The sequence below is a fragment of the Volvox carteri genome, assembly GCF_000143455.1.
Source record: "Volvox carteri f. nagariensis unplaced genomic scaffold VOLCAscaffold_17, whole genome shotgun sequence".
Classification (NCBI taxonomy): domain Eukaryota; kingdom Viridiplantae; phylum Chlorophyta; class Chlorophyceae; order Chlamydomonadales; family Volvocaceae; genus Volvox; species Volvox carteri.
In genome coordinates, this window is record NW_003307560.1 from 1250505 (window position 1) to 1277556 (window position 27052).

The window sequence follows — 27052 nt, forward strand, 5'->3', positions numbered from 1 at the left end:
TGTATGTGGAGGGAAGATCTGGATCGCTGGATCGGAACTGGAAATGCAAAAATTCATCACCTGCCGCCGTAGCAGTCACGTACTCAACCCCCTCTCCCCCCTCCCCTCCCCCGCTCCCCCCTGCCTCACCTTCGCAACAGCGGCTCCGCTTCCGCATGTCGGTCCATCTGCCCCAGCAGGGAGGCCAGGTCGATGAGGGAGGCGGCAGTGCCCGGGTGCTCGGGACCCAGAACCACCTCGCGGATATCCAGAATCCTGGGAAAGGGGAGTGGGAGGGGGGGAGGGGAGGGGGAGGGGAGGGGAGGTCGCACAGAGCAGGATGTGGACTAAGCGACAAGGAGCAGGGGAAGGGAAGGGAAGGGAAGGAGGTTTGTGTGTGTGGGGGGGTTGTTTGGGGTTTGGGGTTGGGGCCGGGGGATGCTTTGGGGTTTCACATTGGGTTTGTCTTGGAGGTTTGTGTGGGCCATGGTCGTGTTTGCGCCGCTGTCGTGGGGCTCCGCCACTGCGCAGTACGGCATGTCGCAATGGGCAGCGCAGCCGGGGGGGGGATTGGAGATACCAACAATCGCGACAGACAAAACGATTCACCCTAGGACGCATAATTACAGTCTGCCTACCACCGTAACCACCACCGTAACCAGCATCAACACACACACACACACATACACCCCCTCACCGTCTGAGCAGCGGCTCCGCCTCCCCCAACCTGCCCTGGTCCATCAGCAGCAAGGTCAGGTCGGTCAGGGACGCGGCTGTGTCCAGTGCCAGCGGCCCCAAGAGGCTCTCCCGGATCCCCAGGGCGGTTTTGAACAGCTCCTCAGCCTCCTCCAGCTTATCAGCCTGGAGGGAAGACGGCGGGGGCAAGACGGGGGATGGGGGGTAACGGGGATTTGTGTTTTGGGGGTCCTGGTGGGTGTGGAGGGAGGGGTTGTGTGGAAGCATCCATCGGGGGTAGGGGGGTAGGGAGGTGCGGAAGGAAAACCCACACGGCACAAAACGCAACACGGGCCATGTAAAACGTGTACAGGGGGGGAGCGACGTCAGCAGCACTGCCAGTCAGGATCCTGCAGGAGCAGGAGGAGGAGAAGGAGGAGGAGGAGGAATTGGAGTTGGGGACCCTCCCTGGACCTCAGGGAAAACCCTAGCTAGGCAGCTGCACCCGTTCCGTTGCCCCGGGAAACTACCTCGCCACCAAGTTCCCAACCCCATCCACATCCCCACCGGTGCCCTGGATATCGGCACTTGACATGCCGTCTCTTCCGTGTGTAAACTCCCTTCCCCCCTTTACCCCCCGCCTTCCTCCCTCCTCCCCCCTTCCTACCTTCCGGAGCGCTACCCCTAGGTTGGACAGTGCATTCGCCGTGTAGGGGTGTGCGGGGCCCAGACTGCTGGCAGCGGCCTCGGCAGCTCGCCGCAACAGAGCCTCGGCCTCGTCCAATTTGCCCTGTACGCATGTATGTATGCATGTATGTACGTATGTTTTGTTGACCAACCGAGCCGCGAGTACGCGTGTGTGCGTGTGTATGTGCGTGGGGGGGGGACGTGGCAGTGAGGTTGGGAGGCGGTCGAGATGGGAGGGAGAGGAGATGAATCGCCGCTGGTGCAACAACATGGAATTGAAGAAAGGACTGCCGAAATCCACATCGGGGTCCCTGATGGGAGCGCGGCGGCGTTAGGGGGCGTGGTTTCCACCCACCCGCACCTGCTCCTCCAGCAAGCCCGCCAAGTTGTTCATGCAGCGCAGGGTGTCCACGTGGCTGGGCCCCAGACTGCCCTCACACGCCACCAGAGCAGCCCGCATCAGGGGCTCCGCCTCGTCGAGTTTGCCCTGGTCCTGTGGCGAGGGGGGGTGCGGGAGGACGGTGTCTGTCTGTCTGTATGTCTGCATGTATGTCTGCATGTGCGTCGTGTTCTATGTAAGGTGTTCTCTGTCCTCGTGCCTGCGTGTTCCCTCCTCCTTCCCCCTCCGAGCAAATGACGGGTATGATGCGCCGCCCAGGACACCCCCAGGACGGCCATTTCCACCAAACATTTACGGTAGTGTGTGCACCCCAACATTACAGGTGGTGTGTGCGCCTTGAAGCCTCTTCAAGTACCTTCAGTGACAAGGCCAAGTTACAGCGGACAGCCAGGGTCAACAAATGCCCCCCGCCGTAGTGCGTCTCGAAGGCCGGCAATGCCGTACGCAGCAACGGCACCACCTCCGCCAGGGAGCCGCCACCAGCTCCGGCCGGCGGCAGCGCCATAATGGCGGCACCGCTCAGCGGCGGCGGCGGAGCTGCCGCCGCGGTCGGCAGCGCTGAGCCCGTTGCGCCTTCCCTGGAGGCGGCACTTGCGGCGCCGCGGAGGTGGTCCAGGCTGCTGGCGTCGCGGGAGGAGGCGGCGGCGGCGCTGCCGGCGGCGTGGCTGGAGGTCCGCAGACACAGCTGCCGAGCTAGGAAATGCCTCGCGTGGGCCGCAAGTACAGCGGTGGAGGCGGCGGATGCGGCGGCGCCACTCCTGGCTACATCGTCCGGGGCGTCGAGCCTCGTGATGGCGCCGCGCAGCAGCAGCTCCGCCTCGTCGCCATCGAGCGACTGCGGCAGCACGTGCAGCAGCGCGCCGAGATGTAGCAGCGATATCAGCGGCATTAACGGCTGTGGGTGCGGCGGCGGGCAGCCAGCGTGAAGCTCCCGGGCGCGGCGCAGGTACGGCTCACCCTCTGCCGGCCGGCCAGCGGCCCACAGAAGGCAGCCATAGGCGTCGCTGGTGGCCGCCGCCAGCGCCTGCAGCTGGTGGTCGAAGGGCTCAGCGGACGATGGCGGCGGCTGGCTGGATGGCTCCGCCGCCGCCGCGACATCAGCGGCAGCGTCCGAAGCTGCACCTGCCGAGTCAGAAGGAGGCGACGGCGGCACCGCCGCCGCCGGCTCTACCGGGTTCTGTCCTGCAGCAGCGGCCGACTGGGCCGCCGCAATAGCCGTCGTCAGTGTTTGTAGTTGGTGTTCAAAGGCCGCGAGGAGGCCGTGCTTTATGGCTGCGTCCGCAGCGGCGACGCGACCTTCCACATCGAGCTCTTGCCCTTCCTCACCACCGCCGCCGTCGGCCTGCGGCGGCGCCGCGGCGGCAGCGTGCTTCGGAGGCGCCGCCGCCGTTGCCGTACCTGGCGGCAGCGGTATGGTAGGCGCCTCCGCTGTGACGTCTTCCAGAATCGCTGCATGCACGGCGTCGGGTGTCTGGGGCGACGGTAGCAGCAGAGTAAGGTTCTCCCATGCCAGGTGCGTTAGCAGCACATCTAATGGCCCTGCGCAAAGCGGAGTGATAGCGGCGGGCTTCCCAGCGGCGACAGCGGCACGGCGGTAGCGCATGTACGACCAAATGCCGTAGAGGCACCATGGGGATGTGAGCACCGCGGCATCGCCGTCGAGTACGACCGCCAGGATGGGTGCTTCGCGGGCGGCGGTGGTAACGTCTTGGGACGCCGAGGAGGAGGAAGAAGCTGCAATGGCGTGAATAGCGCGGCGATAGGTTTCCAGGGCTGAGGTTGGGAGAGAGGTGCCGCCCCCAGCGTAGGGTTTGGAGCGTGAGGGGACAGACGACACGACGGTGGAGGCCTGGGAAATAGCGTCCAGGCTGTCGTCGTTGTCCACGTTGTGCAGGTTACAGGCAAGAATGTCAAGCCAGAAGTACACGGGATCGGAGCTATCTGGGGGACGCTCCTGGGCGAGTGTGTCAACCAGGCTGCTGAAGCTCATGGTCCATGGCGCGATGACCACCAAGCTGGGCACGCCGCGGTCTTTGTCAGGCAGCAATTCCACGTACGCGCACAACTCAGACAACGTGGCTGGACGAATAATGCTTTCAACGACGGCCGCAACAGTGGCTCCTTCCTCAACACCTGCACTAACCCTTTCTGCGAGCTCTCGCAGGGCAGCTAGTGAAACACCTGTCCTTGCGATGTCTTGCATTCTGAGATGCCAAAATGCGAACAGGGTGTCACGACGTTATCCAGATACCATTTTAAGCAGATTCGAAGCGGTGAGCTATGAGCTGTTCAAGTGCACAGTTCTTCGAGCCCTGATGAAGTCGCAAAGTGAGTGCGTCATTTTATATCTAGGTAAGATCTCCATTAGGTTCTGTGTCTATTGCCTCTTCGAGCTGGAACCGGGCGTATTCCACGCGCTATCCCGTACAGCTCGTCCAACCGGTTCTCAACGCAGTTGCCTACCTTTCCTCCTCCCCATATGAAAATCAATTATCCCCGCACCATTGTCCAGGCTTGAGCAAGTAACGTTGCTCTTAGTCGTAGAAGGCTCTTAAACGTCTGCTATAAAGATCGTGGCGCCATGTCTTTAGCATTTGACGAGTATGGGCGGCCGTTTATCATTCTTAGGGTACGTATTTCTCCTCTGTGTGTGATTTCAATTTTAGCTCTATTGCGTGAAGCCCGCCGTCTAGAGTTCTCGAAACGGCGCTGCTTCTGTCTTCGCAGGAGCAAGAGAGGAAGTCACGGGTAAAAGGGATAGAAGCCGTTAAAGCCAGTATTATGGCTGCCAAGACTGTGGCGCGAACGTTGCGGTCCAGCCTTGGGCCTAAGGGGATGGACAAAATGCTTCAGAGTCCCGATGGCGACGTAACGATCAGTAAGTGATCTGGCGCACATGAAATTAACAACATATGATTTTGGTTTTGCGTGCGAAACGGGGGCGCCACTTATCCGCGCGGGCTTGTTGGGCGGGAAGATGAGGACGCGGGCCTCCCGGCTCCGCCCCATATATATGTGGTGAAACTATGCGAGTACGTGCCATGCTCCATGAGATGCTGTGGCCTGTGCACTGCAGCGAACGATGGCGCTACGATCCTAGAAATGATGGAGGTGGAAAACCAGATTGGCAAGCTCATGGTGGAGCTTTCAAAATCACAGGATCACGAAATTGGGGACGGAACGACGGGTGTGGTCGTGCTGGCGGGTGCTCTGCTGGAGCACGCCGAGTCCCTTCTTGACATGGGGATGCACCCGCTCCGTATCGCCGAGGGTTATGAAATGGCCTGCAAGGTAGCAACTGAGAATTTGGACAAGATAAAAACTCGGTTTGAGTTCAGCAGAGACGACATCGAGCCCCTCGTGAAGACGTGCATGACAACCCTCTCCTCAAAAGTGTAGGTCCCGGTAGTGCAGCTGCACCCTCGCGTTGGTGTGTTGGATTGGGACGGGGAGAGGGCAGGGGGAACAGGTAGTGTGATAAATTCTGATGAGATGTGTCCCTCTGCATGTACGTGGCCTTAGGTTTCGGCCCGCAAACTTGTGGGGTCGTTGGGTTCCAGGGTGCGCAGCCTCACCTGCTGCGTGCGGGGGGGATTACTGTTTCGGTGGGTTTAGGTAAGATCCCAATGTTCAGGTGGCTACCTGGACTTTTCGGGATCCGTTTGCAAGCCTCCCTGGTGCAGCATCCTAGACTGTTTTCACCGCCGGTCACAATAAAAAGGGGGTGTCAGGAAATGGTGCCGGGCTTTGCAAGGGGATTACCGTTGTTTGCCATGGGGCGTGGGTTATCGTAATGTAGAGTTTCGGCTGTAACGTCACCTAATGGGGAGGAGCGATTAAGCAACCTGTATGCTTGTCGTTTCCCTTTGCCAGCCGTTAGGTTGCTTCGTCGGAGGAGACGATGAAATACCACGATTGAATAGCTGGTTAGCACTGACCTTTTTACACAAAGGCCCAGTTGCCGCCCCATGGCCGAAACCATGACGGCACGTCTGCACGGCCCCTGCGCCCCTTTTCCTTGCCACTCTCAGCGTGGGACGGCTAAAGCTACAGATGGCGGAGATTTGCGTCAAGGCCGTGCTGGCAGTGGCAGACCTGGAGCGGCGGGACGTGAACCTGGACCTGATTAAGGTGCGTGGGTGGGCCTTCTTGAGAGGACCCGTGGGCCGGGCAGCTTTAAGTTGCGGACGGAGAGCATTCGACGTTCAGCAAAGGGCTCCACGCTGCCTAGTGGTGTTGGGACAATGTGTATAAGCGCTCCCGGTCTGTGCTGCCAGCTCGCGCCGCATGTCCGTCAGCCAGATGTACGGCCTACTACATGTGTACACACAGGCAGGCGTATTAAAGAACCTCTGCACTACAAATCTATAACTGTGGTGTAGGCGCACAGCGTTTTCAGTCAGCAAATCTCAGCGATTTTAAGCAATTAGGTGAGAGCCATCGCAGTATATACCGGCCATAGGCCAGCTGAACCAGCATCCTAAGGCCTACCGGCACCCGGGCGGGGGTCTGCACCGGCACCGGAGACTGCACCCGTGCGCTTTGCGTGCAACGTATCTAAATCTTCGGGCTGGGCCCTGAAACGAGAATGGTCCCCTAAACTGGGCTCGTACGGAACTACATTTTATCTGGGGCAACATATTTTATTGCGATGTTTTAGATTCGGAACGAGGGATTGAAGCTGTCTGCGAACTTAGACGGATTGGGGGAAGCAGCCGCAAGCTTGCCAAGGGACAGGTAGGACGTCAGAATGCGCATTATACCGTTCGTTGTGCCTCTCATTGGCACCAAGATGCGCACAGTTAGCCTCCCATCCTACTCCTGCACGATTCTCTCGCGAAAAGCGACAGACTATTGTACAACTGCTACGTGTTCCTAGGAAGGAAACAAGTTGTCTGCTCCAATGAGTATATTTCCAGTAGGGGGACGGTTGCTATTACCGTCTAGTTTTATTGCACTGCCAAGTTTCGCGCAGTCATATATACGTACATCTTCGGTGTTTTCATGGCGGCCCATTTCCTAATTATACACACGCGCACGTGCACATACCACAACCTCATCTTGATGGACACTATATCATTGTTAGCCGTGTACGTACTGTGACCAGCGTGGTTCCTTTGCGCGCTGAACATCCACCCACATCCATCCCTCGCATCCCGCAGGTGGAGGGCAAGGTCGGCGGCAAGATGGAGGACACCCGTTTGGTGGAGGGCATCGTCATTGACAAGGAGTTTAGCCACCCACAGATGCCAAAGGAGCTGAGCGACGTCAAGGTGGCTATCCTCACCTGCCCTTTTGAGCCGCCTAAGCCGAAAACCAAGCACAAGGTGGGGGATCTGCGGCGAAGCCTCAGCGTGCTGCTGGGCAGCGGGAAATGCTGTCGAGTTACCGTCATATGGGCGTTTCAATATCCACTGCGTCGATTGGTTTAATTACTATACAAGTGACAGCCTTGCGGAGCCCCATGGTGCTTCCCCGCGCGCTCGCTAAGCACTTTGATTGTCCACTTCTGGGATTTGGGTGTCAAGCTGTTCCTGACGTGCAAGCCTCACTGGCCAGTATGCGACACGTTACCGCTGTTCCATAATTTCTAAATGGCCAAAAGCACTAGTTCCGTCCAGTCCGGATTACCCGCTCAGCCGAGGTTCTCATTAGTCTACTGCTTTTGCGTCCTGAGTTACACAAATGGATGGCCCGCTTCGTCCTCCTAACGGAGTCAAAAGTCAACCCTCGTAGGTGGACATTGACACGGTGGAGAAGTTCGAAGCGCTGCGCGACGCCGAGCGGACCTATTTCACGGACATGGTCCAGCGCTGCAAGGACAGTGGCGCTCAGCTGGTCATCTGCCAGTGGGGTTTCGATGACGAGGCCAACCACTTGCTCATGCACCAGGTGAGGGACTTTCTTTGCGAGATTGGTGATTGCCATGGATTGCCTCAGGGCTTCACGATTGTCCGAAGATACCGACTGGGTGCTAGTCAAGGGCACGCCAAGCACTTGGGTCCCTTCCGCAAGCGTCTGTATTGTAAGGTCTCTTTGCCTGCTAAAGTCCCCGCGACAATTTACCTTGCTGCCAGGTCCTTTCGTTTCGCCCCTCGCATGCCGCTCCCTTAACCCTGCTTCGTGTCCTTCATGCCTGCTGTTTCGTTACCTTGTTTCCCGTGTATGGCAAACGCTGTTTCGCCTTTTGTTTCTTTTCCGCCAGGACCTGCCTGCGGTGCGATGGGTTGGCGGCGTTGAGATTGAGCTGCTAGCTATGGCCACTGGAGCCCGCATCGTGCCTCGTTTTGAGGAGCTAAGCCAGGACAAGCTAGGATTCGCTGGTAGCGTGAAGGAGGTGCGCTAGACGGGCTGAATGTTGGGCCGGGTTTGGTATTATGAGGGCCGGTTTAGGTTCCGTCCACTCACTCCTGGCAGTTTTCCTCGGCTGATGTGACAATAGTTTGCATGGACATCGCGAGCCCTGTTGTGTCATCTGGTGAAGTTTTCAGGGTGCTGAGGTCATGGTGATGATGCAGAAGCCGGAGCCATGCAAGCCCCTGCATGTGAAAGAAGTTGTGACGCAATATTGCATTCGTCCACGTCCGCGCCATTACTGCATAAACATAAGCAGTAGCACCCTGCATCGTTAAAGATTAGCACCATCCATGGAACGTCATTCGACGGATTCAGCCTGTTCTGACCCTCTCGCTGCTGCAATCCAAATCGGTCGCTTTATAATCACTCTGTTTCTACACGCGTTAATCTGTACCATCCTACACAGCAGCGTTACCATTTCCCCGCGGTCGCCAACGCCATTCGGCCTGGGGATCCGTTCCCCTCGACATGATAATCCCCTTCCGCTCACCTTCAAAACTTTAGCCAACCTGCACACCGGCCGGCACCTTGCAGGTGGGTTTTGGCACCACAAAGGATAAGATGTTGGTCATTGAGGGTTGCCCCAACCTCAAGGCCGTCACCATCTTTGTCCGCGGCGGCAACCGCATGGTCCTGGACGAGATTAAGCGGTCGCTGCACGACGCCATCTGCGTGGCGCGCAACCTGGTGCGTGACAACGCCATTGTATACGGTGAGACAGGAGCTGGAGGGGAATGGGTATGAGGGCCTCGTAAGGGGATTGCCTCGCCGCTAGCGCCCGGGTCCTGTTCGCTAACTGACGGTTTCCACCTTTCAGGCTTTTCAGAAGATGTCGCGACAAGTGAATGGCCAATGGGGTTGGAGGTATTAACGTGCTCGAATCAGTGAACTAGGGGCTTGCAATAATACGGGCGTCAGGTCGAAGTGACACGAAGTCCCCGCGCAGCATGTCTTAAGCTCCTGCGTGGGTTCACTGCTTAGAATCGACATGGAAGCTAAACTCCTGATGTCCCGTACGCCAGGTGGCGGCGCTGCGGAAATCAGCTGCGCGCTGGCGGTGGAGGAGGAGGCGGACAAGGTGACGGGAGTGGAACACTACGCCATGCGGGCCTTCTCGGACGCGCTGCAGGTGGGCTCGCGTTCACGCTGTGGCGCTGATTTAACTCCTATTGTGGTGTTGCGTGCAGCACGGCTCCGTGTGCTAAGGTCTATCCCTCCCTTTGATCTCCCCGCCTCCTTGTCGCCTGCTGTCTCCTTTTGACTCATAACTAGGGAACACCAATAAAGTCTCGGGTCTTGCCCCAGTGTGAGTGAAGTGATGTTGGGTTTGCGGATTAGGACAAATGCAGTCGAGCTGTAGTGTAAGCTACGGTGAGAATGTAATTGGTGTAGGTGTACAGCTCAGCTGAGGCACACGGTACCATGCTTTGTCCTGGCAGGCGGTGCCGCTGGCCCTGGCAGAGAACAGTGGCTTGCCGCCCATTGAGAGCCTAACGGCCGTGAAGAAGCGCCAGCTGGAGGAATCAAACCCCTACCTAGGAATTGACTGCAACGACGTGGGTAAGTGCCCGCGTGCCTCTTGCACCAGGGGAAAAGCTGCTCCGCACGAATCGTGCTCGATGTGCAGCTGTTGTTTACAAACACTATTCGGGGTAGGTTTCCAACAATATGGCATATAGCTTGCTGGTAAGGACATGTGGTTGTGTGCTTGGCTGAGTTCGCATGCCAATTTTGCGGCATATGCAAAACCGGAGCCTTTGCGTCATAGCCTACGTGTGTTACTGAAGTTGAACAGTGCGGTTTGCCTCGCACATGTCTGCTGCTAGAACTGGGATGCGCCAAGGCAAGATGTCTGCTGCCTCACCTTGCGTCCTGCGTTCCTGGCCTGCACCCCGGGAAACCTGTCCATGACATATTTTTCCTCCTTTCCCCGAAGGCACCAACGACATGCGTGCGCAAAACGTCTTCGAGACGGTCATTGGGAAAAAGCAGCAATTGTTCCTCGCAACGCAGGTGAGGGAGTTGGGGTTTCCCTGGTCTGACAGATCATGCTTGGTTGGTTACAACAGCCAGCATTCTGCACTACCTGCATGTAACCTGGCACTGTTCGCTCTACAAGCAAGGAGGCCGTCAACGGGGCCATCATTGCTGAGCAGGCGGGTTTAAGACACCATACCACCTGGTTGATAGCAGGCTACCTGCTTGCAACGCTCGAATACTTGGACGCCGCAATATCTATTCATGAGTGAGGCTCTCAGCATCCAGTCCCAACAGTTTGTACCGGTTAGATTCACAGTACTAGTCGACTCATTCCGCTCATCCTCATGTTTTCGTTGCGGACTACCGGTGGTGCGTATACATCCGAAGTGCTTAGCGCTCTACCCTGTGTTGGATAACGACGCGCAGGTGTGCAAGATGATCTTGAAAATCGATGATGTTATAAAGCCGTCGGAATTTGAATGAGGGGATCGGCGGCGGGAGCACGGATTCAGACCGGAAGTGAGCATGACTGACTGCGGACAGGACATCTGGGGCTGAGAATGCGGCCCAGAGGCGCAAAGCTCTTCCTCGGTTGTAATCCTACATCCGTAAGGCTGTGCAGTTCCCGTCCTTTGGCTCTTCGAATTGTTGGGGATGCTGTAATCAAGCCTAGAGAGATCGTGGCGTGCCCTCAACCAAGTCCGAGGCGCTTGTTGCTTGTGATTCGTAACATGGCGCATGGATGGCTGTAGCACGCACTGGGCAGGGCTGGGCTTGCTTATGGCACCAATAAGGTGCATCGCGCAGTGCCTAAGTGTCAGAGGGCTGTGGAAACAAGGCTGTGTGTTGCTAAAATCCGCATGCGTGTTCGGAGGCGGCAGGGTTTTGGAGGTGTTTCGGCAAGCATCGGCTGCCTCGGTCGTTTTTGTGGAAGGACCGTCGTAAATCCAGGTATGGTGTTGGCGGTTGGGTTTGCTGTCCGCCAGCTGAAGCCGGAAGCCTGCTCCTCGCGACAGGGTGGTGGATGTTGCGTTTAGTGCGCTTCGGAATCGCAGCTTTTGTGGCAGGACGTACGTGTCGTAAGGCTTGGTTGACTGTGGTAACACCTATGATATGCGAGAGCTTTGCGTGCAGCGTGGCTTTGCAGGCTGATGTGCTTTTCCGGCGCGATCCTTGGGCTGCGACAGTGGCACAGGTCACCTGCTGGCCACACGGCCCAAGATGAATTATGGGTTTGTTGATATCTGTAATTATCATCAAAGCAATTGTCATTGTTCGTCCACCCTGACTAAAGTCTATGGGCATAGTCGGCACACGTACTCCCGTACTGATTCAGATCATAAGTATCAGTAAAAGTTTCCTGTCAAATGTTACACATTCGATGGGGCCCAGATTCTCGTTACGCATGAAACGATTGAAATGCTTAGGGGTTATACTGAAGGGCGGTCATGTTTCGCCAATGTTAAGGTCTTATGACTTTGTCTCAGTAAAGTTTCGTGAAAACAGATAACAGGGCGCCAAGATTATATCATATACATTGAATTATGTTTTCCAACAGTGTTTACCAATCTGTTAAATTGCTCAAGGCCAGTTTGCTGTGCAGGTTCCATTTATAAGGATGCTGTTAATTTGGTTATTCTTCTGCCTGGGGAACAGCTGGACAACAAAGTCTCAAAGCATCCAGGGCTACGCCTCAAAACAGCGCTGTGCTTACACACGCGGAACATGGTGCACAAACTTCTTTGCACAGGAGGTAAGGCGGCCGTGAGGTCTGCCGGGGTTTAGGCGGTGGCTATTGGCTAGACTCCTGCGGGTAGGAGTTGGATGGACAGGGAAGGAGGGGCATCGGTTCGGCGTAAGAGGTCACGATTCCGGGCAATATGTTTGTTTGTTTTTCATATTAGCCTGGGGGAAGGTTCTACTCTTGGCGCTGGAAGGGACCGCGGGCGCACATCTGTCTCGTGGGATGTGTGCAGTAGGACCAGAACACATTTTGGGAAGTAGGACCGGATGCGGATATTCCACAACACCCACAAACACACAACACAGACAGCCACAAACACAGCGAGGACTGCTAAACACCGATCACCCTAGATGCTTCGTCCTCGACCCTCCATGCGGCCCCCGAACAAACTCCCTTCCCCCGTCCCTCTAAAGCTCAACTGGTCAACCCAACCAACCGAACTAACCCATTCCGATGGTTGTCCCTTCTCATATTACGACTCTGCGTGTTACAACACCTGCAGCTGGTGCCTTGGCGGCCTGCGCCTCGCGGCGACATGGACTGCCCTGGCGGTTGCAATAATGTGGGCCGCTGCAATTACGACACGGGGAAATGTGACTGTCCTGCCGGGTGGACGGGACCGGGCTGCAAGACGCCCTTCAAGCGGCCCTGCGCGAACCAACAGAGGTATGACACGTGTTTTTCTTTCATGGAGCCGCTGCTGCTCCAGAGGGGAGAGGGCCTGGTGCGCTGCGTCATCGCATGACTGTACGGCAGTTCGGCGTACTTCACGGCATCAGCTTGGGCGGGACGGGGACAGCAGTGGCGGTGTGTGGTGCCTGTTGTGTGGTGCTCGTGCTACCTTCCTCGCGATAGTGAGAGGCAGCTATATCATCATGGGGCCCACCAGGTTGCCGTACCCCCCTGTACGACATATGGCCATGGAGTGATATGCCCTCCGGGAGATTATCAGATGTAGTGCCCATACGTATTGTGTGTTCTGATAGAGCGGTTTTATGGGCGCCAATAAACCTCCCCCTTGTTTGCGGTTTATTCGAGGGCAGCATCTCCTGGCTGCCACCAGGGTGTTTTCTTATCGTACACTGGTGTTTGCCCTGTCGTCGTTCGGCACACCAGCAGCAGCGCCGTAGTGCATTTCTGCAAGGAGCCCCCCGGGTATGGTATTCCGCATCCAGGGGCCCGTGCTTCCTAAGAGCTGGGTATGTGCGTTTTATTTTCCTGGCTGTGCGTTGCGGGGGAAGGTGTGTATGTAAGGTGATCGTTCATGGTTGGCCGTGCCGTACAGGGATCCCTTTGAGCGACGCAGCGAGCCGTACTCCCACATCGGGCCCGACAAACGTGACTTGGACTTGGGCACGAGGAACGTGCACTTCCTGTACGGGCGGTGCGGAGGTAAATATATATATATATATATGTGTGGGTGTATGTGTGCAATCTGACTCTGCATATGTTTCCCCTTACCATATGCATCGCTACAACGGAAATCCATGTGAACCGTGTTGGACCCCCCACCCCCCGGGGCAGTGCCATAACCCAGATCGCACATTCCCCAAAACGGCCTTCGAGTTGCAGTTGCTCCATCGCTCTGGACTCTGGACTCTTAGGCGGTTGGTGCTTTTGCTTTGGACGGCGTGGGGGGGCTGTTGCCTTCTGTTCATTTTTGCGTCGTCGTCCTATGCGATTCCCGCCCTCATCCCCACCCCACCCCCACCCCACACATACATACATACATGCACGTTCCATAAGCGCGTTATCCCCGCCTTTCCATTATTGCCATACACCCTAGCCCGCCTACTACTTGTACGACCTATTGGTGCTTCCGTACCGAGCTTTCCTTCCCGGGGTTCCCTGGCCCCACTTTGTTTGGCACCAGGGGTTACGGGTTTTGGTCTAGTGAGGCTCTAGGGCTGCTTGACTGCCGCTCCGCTGCTGCCCTGCCCTGGCATAGCATAGCATAGCATGGCCTGGCCTGGCCCAACACACACACGTGTACGTGTGTGTATGCACATGGAGTTACGGCACCTCACCCACCTCCCCACAACCCGGCGGGTGCACAGGCGTTTGCGACGATGACACGGCTATCTGCTACTGTGACGGGCCCATGGGTCGCGTCCCTGCGCCGCCGGATGCCCCGCCCGGCACGCCGCCCATCCGAGTGGGACGGCCTCTCATTACCATGCACCATGCGCCTAAGACGGTGAGGGGGGAGGGCAGGGCCTGAGGGCAAGGGGGGGCGACACCTGGGCGGATGGGGACGTTCAAATGCGGGTCACACAAACCCTCTCCACGCAGCTCCGCTCCCCTCTCCTCCGCGACCAGGGGACCGGTGCTGCTGCTGCTGCTGCTGCTGCTGCTGCTCTAGGTGCTGCAACTGCTAACCTCCAACATCCTCTACCCCCCGCATGCTGTCCGCCGTTCACGCGACTGCAGACCTGGAACGGCTCCTGGGCGTTCGGCGAGGTACCGTACGACAACGTGTACGGCCCTCAGGGCTATTGCAACGTGACGGATCCTATCTGGGTGCCTGGCTGTGGCATGGACGGGTGGGGCGGCCGCACGTGCGACCAACCCGTGGAGGCGTTTTGCCCGGGGGCGTGCAGCGGACATGGACAGTGCTACCTGGGCTGGTGCATGTGCGTGTATACGGGTTTGGGGGGTGCCAATGGGGGGACGGGATCAGGGTTTTCGGTTTAGGTGAGAAGCTGGGCTGCGTTACAGTTTTAACTTGGGTTGGGCAGGCAGGGCGCTTGGGATGGGAGCTTTGCAGCTGCGTTGGAGCATTGATTTGTATTTCAGTTCTTTCAAGTGTTTAAATTGTTTAAAAGAAGGTTTGTTGGTTTGGGTTTTAGTTTGTCCGTTTGTTTTTGCCCGAATGTAAGGGAATGGGAAAGCCGCGGTACGAAATCCCACGGAGCACTAAACGCGAAACAGTTCCCGCCGCCCCGCAGATGCGACGCGGGGTATTACGGGCACGACTGTGCGCGAAGGCGGGCGGGGCTGTCGCCGCTGCCTAGCGGCATCCGCCAAAAGTGAGTGAGTGTGTCGTCGGGGATTTGGGTGTGAGGGCGGGAGGGTGGTTGGATTTGTTGTAGGATGCAGGGACTGCGCACCGGGTTTTGAGGGGATGCATGCCGGGATGTGCCGGGTAATGAACAGGGGATGTCTGTGTGTGTGTATGTATGTTGTTACAGGGTGGTTAACTTCGCCAGCGGCCCCCTTTCCCGGGGCAGTCCCTGCTCTCCCCTGCGAGAGGGGCACCCTAATCCGTCACCCCATCCGACTTCAGAATGTATTCGTTGGGTTCGGCAACTCACCACCAGCATCCAACCAAATCTAGCGGATCAACGGCGCATCAACTTAGTTCCTGGTCAGCTCGCAAGTTGATATTATCACGTCCATATGATGGGGGGCCTCCTCCCATTTCAACAGTCCTCAAACACCCGAGGAGCCGGCAGGCGGATTTGAACCCGGGTCGGCCGGGAGCAGAAGTCAGGCCTTAACCTCTGCCAGCCGCCTGCCGTGTGTAAGTGTGTGGAGATTCTTGCCGTGGAGTGTTGCTGTTGTTATTGGTGTCTGTGATTGCCAATGTTACTGTCCCTATTCTTGGCGGTGCTACTGTTGTTTGTTGTTGTTGGTGGTGGTTGTGATGCTGCAGGCGGTGGTTGGAGGGGGTTGTGGGTTCGGAGCCCCCCGCCGCGATGGAGCCCCCGCCTCGGGCGGAGCGCAGGCGGCCGCTGATCTACGTGTACGACCTGGAACCGCTGTACCAGAGCAAACTCCTGCAGTACAGGTATGCCGGATGATGCTGTACATTAGCCCTACCTCCGGCATGCAGAAGGGGCCACATGCATACAGGCATGTACAGTACCGGTCTTCCTCCACCGTAATGTGGGTTTCCTGTACTCGGGGAAACCCGCGGATACACCCGCGGCTCTGGTGCCCGTATGTCCTAGGAGTTCAGGACTCCTTCCCTCTTTCCCAACGACCCTCGAGACGCTCTTCCCTTCTCTCCCGAACCCCCCTGCTTTGCCCACCTCGCCGCCGCGGCACCCCTTCATACATACCGACTTACCTTCCATCCTTGCCTCTCAAGCTTCCCCTCCCGGCCTTTTTTCCGATTTGATCCTTAACGCCGGGCAATTACACGGCAGGGTGTTTCCCCCCCTTGACTCCCGTCTGAAACCCACACGCGTCCCCCCCCGCGCCCCCCAGGGTCAGCCCCACCTGGTGCGTCCACCGGCTGCACAGGTGGCCCGACAACGGCACCCAGTGGACGGACGTGTGGGTGTATGCGGCCGACACGCTGCTGCACGAGTCGCTGCTGATCAGCGAGCACCGGACCTTCGACCCGGAGGAGGCGGACTTCTTCTATGTGCCGCACTACGCCTCCTGCCTGCCCTTCCCCATTGGGGTGTGGGCGGATGCGCCGTGGTTCCCGGAGCCGGGGGGTGAGGGCGGGGGAGCCGGGGTCCTTGTGTGTTCGTGCGTGTGTATGTGTGTGTATGCGTGTGTGTTTCGCGGGGAATGGTGAGGGGAAGACATGCTGGTTTAGGAAAGGACAAAAGGGGGAACTCGAGCGATAGGTGCGGGTTGCGACGGTTTTAGAATTGGTTTAGACACGGGCGTTTTTCTTAGCTGCCTGAGTTAGGTGTTTCTGAGGTTAGGGGTTGCCGGTTAGGAGGTGCAGGTCAGCAGGCAGTGTGAGTGTGTGAGCAGGGCGGCTAGGTGGGCCTGGGTGTGGAGTGTGAGTGTCAGTGTGAGTGTGGGTGTGAGTGTGGGTGTGATTCACGAAGAGCGGGATTTTCGGTGGCATCCTTTGTCCCCTCTCCTCCTCCTGCTCCTGCTCCTCGTCTCGTCTCGTCCACCCCGCCATACCCCCACCCCAGCTCGGGCTCATCACCATCTTTGCGAGGTCCTGCCCGCAACTCGGGTCATTACTGTCACATGCCGATTGCCGGTCAACAGAGGTCAGTGCTTGCTGTTTGCGCTGCAGCTGGGGGTGTACCTGGGTTGAGGTCCCCGCCCACCGGCACCAACCCCACCCCGCACTCCTAGCAGCATCCACCCCGCTAATACCCCACTCCCGGGGGCACCCTCCGGAAACCCACACACGTATTCACGCACATGCCCGCAGGTCCCCGTGTGAAGCAGATGGTCAACATGGTTCGTGACACGCTGGACTGGATTAACTCCACCTTTCCGTACTGGCGCCGTCGCGGCGGACGTGACCACATCTGGCTGTTCACACACGACGAAGGCGCCTGCTGGGCCCCCACCGCTATCAACGCCTCCATATGGCTCACGCACTGGGGCCGTACGGAGCTAAACCACACGTATGTACGGCGTGCCGTGGTTTCGGGGATTTAGGCGGGTTTCGGGGGAGGCATAGGGAGCCATCTGGCTAGGGAGGGGGAGGGGGGAGGGGGGAGGGGGGGGCTGGGGAAGGTGGTGGAGGAGGAGGAAGGGTGAGGCGGGAGATGCTTTAAAGGTAGATGGGGCATGGTGCTGTGGTGATGGGGGGGGATTTCGCGTGGCTCGTGGGAAGCCAGGGTTGTTCACCTGAGCAGATTCCGATGCTTTGATGACATGACGCCGTTGAAGCGAACCAAAGCCCCGGCCCGTCGCCCGTTGTCCTGGTAGGCCTACTGCCAATACTTTATCGTGTACCGTATCTGTGTTTTGAAATTCTATGCAACGGACGGCCCCGCCTTTCAAAGGCCCCCAGCTCCGCTCTTCCCTCGCTTTGCTTTTTCCTGTTAACCCCCGTTCTTACTACCCCCCCGTGTAAGACTGTATAATGGCCGAGCCGAGGCGAGCCAAGCGCCCTCGGACTGCGTGGCTCACTTGGAATACCGGGGCCCCTACCCTCCCATCTGCGGCCCCCCTCTCTCCCCCCACGGGGGTGATCAACACCCCCTCTCCCCCTCCTCCCACCCACACTAATTCCCCCCGCCGTTCCTTGTCACCCCAGGAGCAACACCGCTTTCCTGGCCGACAAGTACGACAGTGACTTTGCAGGGCCCCTACAGCCCGAGGGTTTCGTCAAGTACATCAAGGGTCACCCCTGCTTTAACCCGGAGAAGGTGTGTGTATATGTATGATGTGTGAAACAGGGGGGTATATCTTCGCCCGTGGCAGCTACCCTGCGAAACCCTGCCTTCCCCGGTATTTCGGGGCACCCTCATCCAGTCACCCTGGTCAACTTCTCAGTGGATCGCTCAGGTTCCGCACCTACCACCAGCATCCAATGGAATCTGCCGGGTCGACAGCGGCCCAATTCCATTCCTGGTTGGCTCGCAGGTTAACTTTATCCCAGGTCACCACCGTCCATCAACTAGGGGCGCATACCTTCCACCAACGGAAGGATTTTTTACCCTAACGGGTATCGATCCCGGGATCTCCCGGGAGCAATGGCCGCGCGTTACCAGTAGTGCCAAACCCTAGTATATATATGTATGTATATATATGTATGTATATATGTATGTATGTATATATGTCTGGGGGGAGTCAACATGTCATGTGGGTTTGGGTCGAGCTGCGGAGCACGTTGGGGCAGCTGGATCAGCTGCAGGTGGATCAGGGCCCTCGAAACCCTCGAAACCTCATTGAGCAGCTTTTTCTCTTTTCACACCTACACCTACACTCGCTCTCGCTCTCTCTCACACATACACACACGCACACACGCCCGCCCGCACGGGTTCGCTCTCTTCCACCCCGCATGCACCCTACGCCCGAGCTCGTGTGTGTATTTCCCCACGTGCCCTCTTCCCCACGTGGACTTCCCTTCCGCGACACCTCCGCGACCGCAAATACCCCCTTACATAAGCCCCTTCCTCAACCTCCTCCCCTCACCCCAACACACGCACACCTACATCTACACAACCCAACACACACAGGACCTTGTTATCCCCGCGTTCAAGGCGCCCAGTCACTATCACGCTAGTCCGCTGCAAGGCAACCCGGCCCGGGAGCGGGACCTGTTGTTCTTTTTCAGGTGTGTGTGTCTGTGTGTGTGTCTGTCTGTGTGTGTGTGTGTGTGTGTGTGTGTGCCCTGGGTGTTGGCGGGGGAAGAGAGGTAAAGCGAGAGGTAGAGCTGCTGCCTGTCGCGTTCACGATGTGGTGGCTATCGTATGTGTTATCTGACGCAGCAGCCGTGAACCCCCCTCGGGACCTCCTCCGCCTCTTCCGCCTCTGTGCATCGTGTCCCTCATCCGGCCGCCCCCTGCCAGTCCTCCACATTCCCTGCTGCTCATTCGTCGTGTTGTAACCCCCTCTCACCCCACTCACCCCACCTACCTGGCTGGTGCCGCGCAGGGGCGATGTGGGTAAAAATCGACTGCCCAACTACAGCCGAGGAGTACGGCAACAGGTATTGCTTGTGCTACTGCCCCTGCTGCTACAGCCGCGGCGACGGAGGGGAAGGGGAAAAAGGGGAAGTTTGGGGATTTGCATAGCTTGGAGGCCATGTTGACTGTACGAGGAATGGGGGATGACGGGGAGGGATGTGAGGCCGCTGCTAAAACCGCGTTCCTTACCTAACCCACCCAACCAACGAAATGAAACCTCACCCAAACCCACCCAACCAGATTTACAAGATGGCCAAGGAGGGCGGCTGGGCGGAGAAGTACCGCTTCTACATCGGCGACGGCAGTGATGTGGAGGGCGACTACTCGGAGATGCTCTCCAGGGCGATATTCTGTCTGGTGGCCCCCGGTGGGATTGGGTGTGTGTGTGTGTGTGTGTATAGGGTAGAGGGGGCATTGGGGGGAGAGAGAGGGGAAGGGGCGACAGCAGACATGGAAACCCGCACGCCCACACCACCGTCCTCCACATCCACCACGTATCCACTGTCACACTCCTTTATTGATGTCATCATGCCAGGGCCCCTTCTCACCTTCGCCCTCCCAGGGCCCCAGCAAGCACCTCACAACACCAGCGGGGCAGCCACCACATCTGTTGTACTGCAGCCCGTTTTGTACTACTCCCGCGGCCCTACCCCCACCCCCATCCTTACGTCTCTCACTCAGCAACCCGAGCTACAAAACCCCCAACCCCGCAACCTCCCAAACTCAGGTGATGGCTGGTCGGCTCGCATGGAGGACGCGGTACTCCACGGCTGCATTCCCGTGGTCATAGCGGACGGAGTGGAGGCCGTGTTTGAGAACGTTCTAGAACTGGACGCCTTTGCGCTGAGACTGCCGCAGGAGGCGGTGCCTCGGCTGCTGGACGTACTTCGGGCGGTGCCGCAGAGGGCCATTCGCAGCAAGCAGGCGCACCTCGGCAGGGTGTGGCAGAGGTGAGGGCTGGGGGAGGGGCGAGGGAAGGGCGGGGAGGCACGAGGGTCGAGGCGGGTAGTGTGTGTGATTTTTTGTTTGTGTGTGTTTGGGATGGAAAGGGGGGTTGTTGCCGTTAGGAAACGGATTTGGAGAAGCGACATTTCTCACCTGGGGTGCCCGCCGCCCTGTATGTATGTACGGTAAAGGTGAAGGATTATTAAGCTACCTGTAACCGTATGCTGTCCGTTCGTCGTGGAGAAGCTGTACGGCATCGCGCAGTTGTACTGCTACATATCGTGCTGAGTTGATGCTAATCAGAGCGGATGATTGCCCCCTGTGGTATAGTGCTGCCCTGCCCGCATAACCCAAACATCCTTGGTTGTGTTGTAGTTGTGTGCTGCTTAGATACAATAAACAAGTCGGGTGATGTGCGTGATGTAACCCCCACAGGGGATGCCCCCTGTTCGTCCGTCTGTCTGTCAGCCTGTCTGCCGGCCTGTCCATCGGTTTGTCCGCCTGTTTGTCTGTCTGTTTGTCCGCAGGTACCGCTGGGCATCCCTTCCCAAGTTGGTGAGTGAGCTAAGAAGCGCGCAGCAGCGCAACCAAGTGGCCGCGGGACACTCCACCGAAGACGACGAGGGGGGGACGGCGGCGGCAACAGCGGCCGCCGGGGCGGGAGGGGTGGCGTCGCGGCGGCAGAGGCGGAGGCGGGGCCTGATGACTGAAGGTCACAGCACGGCCGGGGCCGGCAGTGGGGTGGGGGTCCCTCGGCGGTTCCCCCTACCGCGACCATATCGGGGCGACCCGGCGCAGGATGATGCGTTCGCCACCATTATGCAGTGGCTGCATAGCCGCATCCCGCACACTCGCTAACCTGTCAGCATTGCTGCCGTCATCAGCAGCAATAGCTGCATCGCTTCATCGTAATCATTATGTAGGGGTGATAGCTTGATCATTGGCCACTAGCCAGTGGCTTTAAAGCTTTTTCACCATGGTAATTTTTTAGTGACCAAGTGGTTACTGTGGGGGTGTACCTGGAAAGGAACAGCGAGTATGCTGAACTGGAGCCCACTAGAATCATGCATCCGTATATCCAACTTTGACTCTATGTACGGCAACTTGTTCCCGAGCCCAGCTTAGTGAAGTATCACTGCTCCCATCCAAGCGTCAAAACATTTTTAGGTGGTCACTACTACCAAGGGGGTCTGGGGCCCCCAATTTCCTTGCGACCACCTGGTTACTGGCAGGTGACTCCAAACATTTCCTAGTGACACCACCTTCTGGAAGGGAATGATTTTCTCAGTAACCACTTGGCCACTAGAAACCACTTTTAAATTCACTGCCACTAGCCTGGCAGTCTCCACTTTCTCCCAGCTTGGAGACTCCCTTACCATCCTTCTCACCCGTGTCGGCTTCAGTGAAGTCAAGTGACTTATTCGGGTCTAGCACCACCAGCACCACCACCAGCACATCCAGTGGAATCTGCCGCTGGTTCGGTGGGGGGAGTTAGCTGGTTTTGATGGACCATGTACGGTTTGTGTTTGTCGGTACTGCCGTCCTCGTGCAGGCTGTAGGACGGTAAATGGTGGCTCCCACATGGTGTCTGGGTGTATGTATGTATGTACGTATGTGTGGGGGGGATAAGATGGCGTGTATGGTAATGCGGTGGGTGTACACGGGTCTCGTGAACGGTCTCGTGTCTTCTCTTAGGGGCACTGCGAAGAGGGAGAGGGACTGCATGCATGTGTGGTTGTTACAGTGGGCTCCAGTGCATGTGCTTTGGCGTCCAGGGGGGAGGTGTAGCTGTCCAGGTCCTTCACAATGACGCGGGAAGGGGGCTTGATTGCTCAATCCTAGGAGTGGAGAGCGGGTGCCCCTGATCCTGATCCTGATCCGGGCTGATTCTTTGTTCAGTACAGTGACGTAACGAGTGACCTCCGAAGCTCTTAGAAATACTGAACGCGCCTACTTCAAGGCCCGTCTGACCACTGCCGCTTTACCGCCCTCATCACAACCACCGCAACCACCTCCATTAGACGAGGCTCAGACCAGTATCTTCAAGATATCTGTATTTTTGCCCTCGGTAGCTTGTTAGTGACCAAGTGGTTACTGTATGTGAAGGTTTTCCTAGGTAACCACCTTACAAAAACCTGCCCTAGTGACCACCTTCCGGAACGGATTTGTTTTCTCAGTAACCACTTGGCCACTAGAAACCACTTTTAAGTTCACTGGGTCGGGTCAGACCCAGTCACCATCCGCACACCTTGACCAGTCCGGCAGCCGACATACCGACATACATGTGCGTCGAAACACATACTTTCCCTCAGGGAAACTTCCTGAGGTTGCGGCGTCGCAAAAACATAGCATGTGGTCTGGATCGAACACACGACCGGTTTCCCTAGCCACCAGCGCACAGGTGCCGAGTGCCCTCGCTTGCCAAGGCCTCTTGTAGTGCAAGTAAAGGAGAAGGGAGAAGCACCGGAAAGAAGCACCGGCAAACATGCATTCCACACAAACATGCATCCACGCATGCGCACGCGCACACACATACAAATGTATGTACTCGCTACCGACCCTACCCACTTTTCAACACGCAAGCCTCGGCTCCTGCGCCTCGTCCCCCTTACCGACACCGACAAGCTTTCGGATGCGGTCATCCTGTGGTACATTGACCCGCGGGTCGATCACCACACCTTCCCCCAAACTCCCTCGGCTCTGTTTGTCCTTCTCTTTCTTCTTTTTCTTTTCCTGGGGCTTCTGTTGCTGGTGCGAACCTACGTTCTGGCAGCCTACGGCTTTCCCGTTCTGGTCAGATGGGGTTGCTTCTGCTGCTGTTGCCGTGACGGCTGCCACAGCATTAGCTAGCAGCGTACCCCCATCCACTGCCAGCATTGGTATGGCTGCAGATGCCTCCTCGGCCGATGGGGCGCGGCGGCGTCGGAGGAGTTCGGGAAAGGGTGTTCCCGGGAGCTGTGGGGGCTCTGTAAGGGAAGGGCGCACACGGAGGAAGGGTCGACGAAATTAACGCACTTATACATGCATACATGTTGTGTTTGACGACATGTACGACATGTACGCGCGCAGAAAATAGGCAGCGGAGAGCTGTGGCTGGCTTAACACGGCCTTGGCCCTGCCTGCCTGTCTGCATGGCTGCGAGGGGCCTACGTACCGTAAGGTTCTAGCACGGGCGGGTGTCCGGGAGCAGCACTTGCAAAAAAGCGGAAGGCGCCGTCCGCACGAACCTCTCCCTCAGCAGCCTCTGCCTCCGCCCGCTGTGCTGCCCGAGCCTCTTTACGCCTCTTCTTGGGACCGGGCTCCTTCAGTTTGTCCCTCAGTCGGTCTTCTAGCAGTGAGTCCAGGGCTGCGGCCACCTGTACAGAGGCGTAGATAAATGGGCGAGAATGAATAACTTAACTAATCCCATGCCACCTGTATGTTGTGCCATTACTGTTCTCGCCTTCAGCTGAATCGGATTAAGTTGGTCCCATGGGCCGTCGCCATCTTCCCACCCGTCGTCGTGTTCCAGAGCTGCGCCATTTTGTTGATCAGCTCCCGTAGATCTTTTCTCTACCGTGCGCTTGCGCTTAAATGTCCCGGCAATGCGTTCCTTCGCCTGTACAGCGGGTCGCAGCCGCTCAATGCAAGCCTTGGCTGCCCAACCCCGTTGTTGGTCCGTTGCGTATACCTTTTGCGCAACGTCTTTCTGCTTGCTTGTGATTTCCTCAAATGATACAGCTACGGATTGGAAAACGGCAAGGTCTTCCTCAGAAGAGCTGCTTGAACTGCTTCCGGCCTTCCTTGGCATTCTATCCGTCTACATTATTTATTATTACATTAAATAATCCTATTAGAAGTACCTAATCCTTGGGCAAAGAGCGCAGGTTGGACTTCTTTAATGAATTTTTGCGCAGCGTAGGCAGGAACATACAATCGACAATCATGTGTTAGTAAAATGATGAACGGGATTTGCTCAGTTGCTTCCCCATTAGATGCCGGTTAGCCGTTTTATACGGCAACTTGCCAAACTTTAGCTAATGTTTCCAGAGGTCGGCAAATCGGTTTCTACGGCTGCGGGAGGGCATAATTTCGGTCAATAAACCTAAAAAAAATTTTGGCGCCTTCCGGCGCCAAAAGAGACAGCATTTCAGGGCTCCACGTCCCGTACACATTGCAGGGGGGGCAAGGGTTCGTTGCCAAGCAAGTTCTTGCGCCATGAAGTTAGCATCGCCCCCGAGCTATTCATCGCCGACCGCATGCGGTTGAAGCGCGGGGCGTGAAGGATATTCTCGACCTTATCGGTGATATGCGTGTAAGGTGCATCCTAGTGGAGGACTTGTACTTGGCCATCGCCCCCTTCAACATTGCATCCTCCTTCTTCAAGGACCCGACATACTCAGCTTCACAAAAAGACCTTCGTTGAACTTAAGCCGGTGATGTTTGGTACTTTAAGCCAGTCCATGTATTCACAGATCGTTGGGAAGTGAGTGAAAGGCATGGCTTGGTACAGGACCATGTATGCGCCACAAAACAGAGCCAACAAGGGATTGTCGGCAACCTCGGTCATGGCCAGGTGCTTGTCAGTTTGCTGTTGCTGCTGATCCTGCGTGTACTGGACTACAGCCGCTTTGTGGGAGTAGGAGGCCTCGTGCCGGGTGTAAGCTGAGCGATCCCAGTTCGTGCGGGAAATGGTGGCGTTACTCTCCTTATGTGTGTCGCANAAAAACAGATGACCGTCGTCGAGCCCTGAAGTGCATAGGCCCAGCTCTTGAAATCACCACCACAAGTGTCAGTCAGCCAAATAATGTCCTCGTTGGGATTACGAGGCCGCTCAAACCCGGGGGGACACCAACGGCATCGATCTTATTGGTGGACTTGGTGCGCTTCAGTTGCAGGTTGGCGGTGGCATTGGGGGTGGCGGGGGGCAGGAGTGTTGCCGGCTGCTGTTCGGGAGCGGTGGTGTTGGGGGTGGTGGGCAGGAGAGGTGCTGGCTGCTGACTGGGACCGGTGGCGGCAGTGTTGGCTTGAGTGTGCCTTTTCTTCTGTGGAGGAAGGGCCACGGTGCTGGCGTTTCCGGAGGTGGGAGGTGGTGGTGCTGGGAAAAGTAGACCTGGAGAGCTTCACCGGCGCTGCCCGATGGCCCAAGTAACGGCTCTTCCGCCTCAATATATGTTGCTGGGGGATCAGCAGTGGCTTTACGACCGGTCAGCGTGCCGGCCAACGTGCGTTGTCGACCGCTGGAAATTTCTGCACGCGTTTCCTTCGTTCCCCGGCGAGATGCCGCGGTCAGCAGTTAAAAATACAAGCAATATGATGAAGATTATGTATAGGATAGGCCACATGGGACCAATATCTGGTATGCCAAAGTCCACAATTGACCAAGTCAAGTGCTGCGGCAGCTGCAAGTCATCGGTACAGACGCTAGAAATGTAATAATGTATCAGTGATAACCGTCACCGAATTGTGTAGAGGTGGTCGTGACATTCTTTTACAAAGTCAAACACAGAGTTCGAGTCCAGCGCGCGGCCCTACGGGCCGCAATAGAGGCTTCAATCACGTCTTTCGGTCGAATTTTGGTCATTTGGGTCCCGCAGCCGGGGCCTTAAGCCGAATTTCGGCTGCGGGTACTGTGTTACGGACCCGCAGGACCCACCGGATTTGCCGACCTCTGAATGTTTCCCAACTCATTGTAACATCATCTAGAATCAGAGAACTCAGAGAACGGTTATGAATTTCTCTAAAGGGGAAGCCCTTTAGTTCTTCCCCACGAAGCATCGTCCTTATCGAGGTGCCATTATTCCCACCGACCGACGGACCATCCGTCCGTGCCTCAAATATTCATCTTCTTTCACTCCACTGACGTCTATGTTGCGCTATTTGATGATGGGCTATGCAACACACCTTGGCTACCTCTCGATGCCTGCACTGCCTCTACGGCACCACTGTGGGGCGCGACCTCTGCTGTTACCTTCCACCGCCGTCCGCTCCTCACCCAGGATATGCTACGAGCACGCAAACACACCCGCAAAGCCCTTCTTAGTTGATGGCTGCACGCTTTTTCACGTGCAGAAGAAGCATCAGGCTGGGAAACATCGCCCATCCCTGCAACACCTTAACACGTACACGCAAACGTCGTTCCCTGCGCGGCTTGAGCCCGCATCAGCCTCCAGGGCCAGGAGCTTTCATCACCGTATCCTTGCCCAACACGTCATCCGCCACCAGCAGCTCCATATGGGATTCGCCGCCACCGTGCCATCTTAGTGCTACCCACTTCGTATGTCCTTCATAGCTACTTGGTAACATTCTTAGGGTGTATTTCCAGTGCGGATTAAGGCCAGGGATTAGCCCTCTGTCCTCCATCGATACTTGCTCAAACAGGTAAGTTGTTGGCAAACTTACCTCGCCTTTTCAACCTTTGGTTCCCTTATGGAGCGAAACTAACTGCTAAGCTCGTACCAAGGACTTCCGTGCCCTAATCCCTGGCCTTAATCCGCACTGGAAATGCACCCTTAATAGGCCGCTTAGTAGATCACTTAGTATCATGTTACATACTAACTGCCCTTGCAGCGCTTAGTACTGAATACTAAGAATACTAAGTCCTTCAAACAAATATTAAGTGACATTTATCAAGAACTTCAAACAATTATGAAGTAACGTGTATCAGGAACTTCAATATTATACCAAGCACTGGTTACCAAGTGTTTACAAAGTACTGTAAATAAGTACACAATACACATGTAAGAAGTACTTAGACTATCAGGTACTCCATAAATGTCAACACTACACCAGCTGATAAGTATTGATCCGACTGCTGTCTTCTCCTAAAATCCTAAACACACTTTCCTAAAAGCACTCGTGTTCACACAATACATGAATAGTCGGTATGGTCAGCCTGCACCTTGCGTCATCCTATACCCACACATCTTTTAAGATCTCAACACTGGGCAGCACCTTTAT

At 56.8% G+C, this 27052-nt stretch overlaps 4 protein-coding genes across 4 annotated transcripts; 2 read left to right on the forward strand and 2 right to left on the reverse strand.

Annotated features, from left to right (window-relative positions):
- Window positions 1–125: 125 nt before the first annotated feature.
- Window positions 126–1801, reverse strand: VOLCADRAFT_60069 (kinesin-like protein; the record flags this gene model as incomplete). The annotated part of the gene is made up of 3 exons (XM_002950160.1): window positions 126–255; window positions 677–831; window positions 1697–1801. The coding sequence occupies 3 exons, from the start codon at window positions 1799–1801 to the stop codon at window positions 126–128; spliced, it is 390 nt and encodes a 129-aa protein (XP_002950206.1).
- A 2461-nt stretch (window positions 1802–4262) lies between these two features.
- On the forward strand, window positions 4263–10561 carry cct5 (chaperonin complex component; the record flags this gene model as incomplete). Its single annotated transcript, XM_002950044.1, has 12 exons — window positions 4263–4370; window positions 4469–4619; window positions 4818–5136; window positions 5773–5872; window positions 6904–7068; window positions 7478–7633; window positions 7947–8078; window positions 8633–8810; window positions 9121–9227; window positions 9538–9658; window positions 10035–10111; window positions 10505–10561. Exons 1-12 carry the CDS (start codon window positions 4323–4325, stop codon window positions 10559–10561), a joined length of 1611 nt encoding a protein of 536 aa, XP_002950090.1. The 5' UTR covers window positions 4263–4322.
- Window positions 10562–13023: 2462 nt separating this feature from the next.
- Window positions 13024–20971, forward strand: elg18 (acetylglucosaminyltransferase; the record flags this gene model as incomplete). Its single annotated transcript, XM_002950045.1, has 15 exons — window positions 13024–13063; window positions 13880–14019; window positions 14253–14455; window positions 14771–14851; window positions 15478–15612; window positions 16071–16270; window positions 16709–16789; window positions 16957–17155; window positions 17794–17905; window positions 18719–18816; window positions 19137–19191; window positions 19409–19535; window positions 19896–20118; window positions 20641–20668; window positions 20912–20971. 15 exons carry the CDS (start codon window positions 13024–13026, stop codon window positions 20969–20971), a joined length of 1782 nt encoding a protein of 593 aa, XP_002950091.1.
- A 444-nt stretch (window positions 20972–21415) lies between these two features.
- On the reverse strand, window positions 21416–26460 carry VOLCADRAFT_104601 (uncharacterized protein; the record flags this gene model as incomplete). The annotated part of the gene is made up of 5 exons (XM_002950161.1): window positions 26285–26460; window positions 24949–25038; window positions 23341–23469; window positions 22972–23079; window positions 21416–21586 (listed from the first exon to the last, which is right to left on the reverse strand). Exons 1-5 carry the CDS (start codon window positions 26453–26455, stop codon window positions 21416–21418), a joined length of 669 nt encoding a protein of 222 aa, XP_002950207.1. The 5' UTR covers window positions 26456–26460.
- Between the last annotated feature and the right edge of the window lie 592 nt (window positions 26461–27052).